The sequence below is a fragment of the Juglans microcarpa x Juglans regia genome, chromosome 7D (assembly GCF_004785595.1).
Source record: "Juglans microcarpa x Juglans regia isolate MS1-56 chromosome 7D, Jm3101_v1.0, whole genome shotgun sequence".
NCBI lineage: Eukaryota > Viridiplantae > Streptophyta > Magnoliopsida > Fagales > Juglandaceae > Juglans > Juglans microcarpa x Juglans regia.
The window spans coordinates 13,071,673-13,074,335 of record NC_054606.1 but is presented as its reverse complement, the minus strand read 5'-3'; the positions used below and the strand labels follow the sequence as shown (position 1 = coordinate 13,074,335).

The 2,663-nt window shown below is 34.9% G+C and overlaps 1 protein-coding gene across 2 annotated transcripts; it reads right to left on the bottom strand.

The window, feature by feature from the left end:
- Positions 1–1,520: 1,520 nt before the first annotated feature.
- LOC121238417 lies at positions 1,521–2,428 on the bottom strand. Of its 2 annotated transcripts, none has more exons than XM_041135265.1 (3): positions 2,246–2,428; positions 1,876–2,065; positions 1,521–1,808 (listed from the first exon to the last, which is right to left on the bottom strand). In XM_041135265.1, exons 1-3 carry the CDS (start codon positions 2,249–2,251, stop codon positions 1,726–1,728), a joined length of 279 nt encoding a protein of 92 aa, XP_040991199.1. In that variant the 5' UTR covers positions 2,252–2,428; the 3' UTR covers positions 1,521–1,725. The 2 variants fall into 2 exon arrangements, with proteins under 2 accessions (XP_040991199.1, XP_040991198.1); XM_041135264.1 differs by having other exon boundaries at positions 1,524–1,785; positions 1,853–2,065; positions 2,246–2,426.
- Between the last annotated feature and the right edge of the window lie 235 nt (positions 2,429–2,663).

Genomic DNA, 2,663 nt, shown 5'->3' with positions numbered 1-2,663 from the left:
AATTTCCATTTCTTTTAATATGTTACTTATTAACGATCATTACCTTTCAAATTGCAAGAAAAAATGACAGAGATGTAGTCAGCTTATGGGGAATCCTCTCCTAGTGACGTAGACATATTCATGCAAGTGCTCGGGCTGCAGTCTAGTATGGCAAGAGGTTTGGGACGATCTGTCAAGCATAGATGTTCATCCTCCTCAACCTCATCGACTTTACAAATTAATAATCTTACCAAAGATTTAGAAGCTGCACGGCGTGAGAATGAATATATGAGGTCGAGACAGCAAGAGTTAGAATCTCTCTTAGAACGACAGTCTCATTTAGAGACGCGTTTGTAGGACCAACAGAGAGACCAGGAGGAAAGAATATGCAGTGAAGTCCAAGAGTAAGTGCAACGAGAGATGATGGTGCAAATGGAGCGTATTATGTTGTTGCAACAGAATGGCGGTGGGCGAGGAAAAAAGAAATAAATTTTATCAGTAGTGGTGGCTAGTCTTCATATCTAATTTTAAAATTTTATAAGACATTGTTATTTATTAATTGATGTTATGTAATATGATACAATTTGTATGCTTTTAAATTTTATGAAATTAGTATTTCTGATCTGTACGTTCGAATGTAAAGTAAAAACGTTGGAACATTGGTTCCCATTCGAAACAACGTTCAAACATGAATATATAAATTGTGTAGTAACATTCGAATGTAGTCATATACGTTCGAACATACTGACCCTCAAACGAACAAAACGTTCGAATGATTAAACAATTAACGTTCGAACAAACCTCTGAAGGTACAACTTGCGTTCGAATGCTCCTTCATTTACATTCGAAATAACGTCTGAACTTTAAACCCGTAACGTTCAAACATTGGTCCGTTAACGTTCAAACATTTATATAAATGTTCAAACGTAAATATGATACATTCAAACTATAATCAACGAACGTCAACTTCTCTCGTTCGAACGTCAATCGGTAGGGTTGCCGTTCGAACGTTCAACTGGACATTCGAACGTTACTTTCTGTGACGGTTCTCAACCGTCACAAAAAGGGAACATTCGAACGTTCAACCAAACAGAACACCTGCAACCATTACTAAAAATATTTTTAGTGACGGTTCAACAGTAAACCGTCAAATTATTTTTTTGTGACGTACATTAGGTAACGGTCGTGGTGACAGTTTCCAACTGTCACCAAATATCTTTAGTGACGTTTTAGCAATTTCTGGTGACGGTTTCCTGTCACCAAAGACAAATTGTGTTGTAGTGGCTGTACTTGACCGCTTGGTAAAAAATAAATTTTTTTAATTTATTTTTACTTAATGATTAAAGAAGTGATTTTAAGTATATTAATATATTTTTTTATTCTTTTAAAATATTTAAATATATTAAAAAAATGTCAATAGAAAAATGAAAATAAAAAAGTTGCAAAAGTAACTAGCGGTATGAATGAGCCGTACTACTCAGGCGGCAAAGTAGCACTGCTCCCAAGATATATATACCATCATCTGATTAATAATCAAGCATATGATTATACTATAACCAAACAACCCTAATACAGAGTAATATTAGGAAAAGCACTACAACATCAGAGCCTGAGCATGTAACTTATATATACGTATGTATGTATGTATGTATGTATATATGTAGATATGTATATATCCTGCATATAACTTGTAATGTATCTACCAAATATTTAAATACTACTACAGATGTTTACCCAGTACTTCCATTAATTCACACCACCATTGCTACCGCCACCACCAAAGTTGTTAAAATCCTCCCTAGGGATATAATGATGGTTGTTCACACTCCGTACAGCCGCCACCACCAAAGTTGTTAAAATCCTCCCTGGGGATGTGATGATGGTTGTTCACACTCCTTACAGCAATACCATACCCAACATCTCCTTTTTCATTTTCTTCACTCAGATTTCTATCTTCGGCCTTATTCATGATCATTTTGGCCATTAAAACCTTCCTGTCAGCAGCCAAGCAAGTGATGATAATCATCATAAGGAAAAGGGCAACTGCTACAAACCTCGTTATTCTTGAAGTTGGTCTTTGCTTTCCCTGTTTCTCAAGAAAAAAATAAAATCAGATCAAAAGGAATTAATTAATTAATTAAACCCCAAATGCAAAAACTCTAATTCGTGCAAGGGATCATCAGAGAACTAGCTAGCTAGCATATATAATTTCACAATTATTTTGGTATAACAAACTGACAAAAAATGAAAAAGAAGGGTTTTTTACCATCATATCTATACTATTTGGGAACCGAGTGATACTTCGAAACCTTCTTACAACAGCAAGAGAGAAAAATGGTGCACAAGTTCACGAGGGAGGATGGAGAGATTTAAGCAATAGGAATATTAATAGGGCTATGTGACTGACAGTTATCAGATCTATATAAATTTAATGATGGGGTCTCCACCAAAGGAGGCAGCGTTAAGTGGGATGCATATATACCATTCATTAATATTGTTTTAAGAAAAAATCATGAAGTTGGTCCTTTGTGGCATCATAAACAGGAATTCCACCTTAGCTAAATTAATTAGCTGGTAATAATTAACAGAAGAAAATTTACCTACCAACAGAAATAAATCAAGTACTCTATATAGTTGCGGAATTCCTGTTGTGCAAAATTTACATTACAAGTAGGTTTGTACTA

Bases quoted from the DNA above. Each gene is read 5' to 3' on its own strand.
- LOC121238417 (XM_041135265.1), bottom strand. The intron at 1,809-1,875 runs GGAGTGTGAACA...TGGCGGCTGTAC, and splicing joins TGGGTATGGTATTGCTGTAA to GGAGTGTGAACAACCATCAT.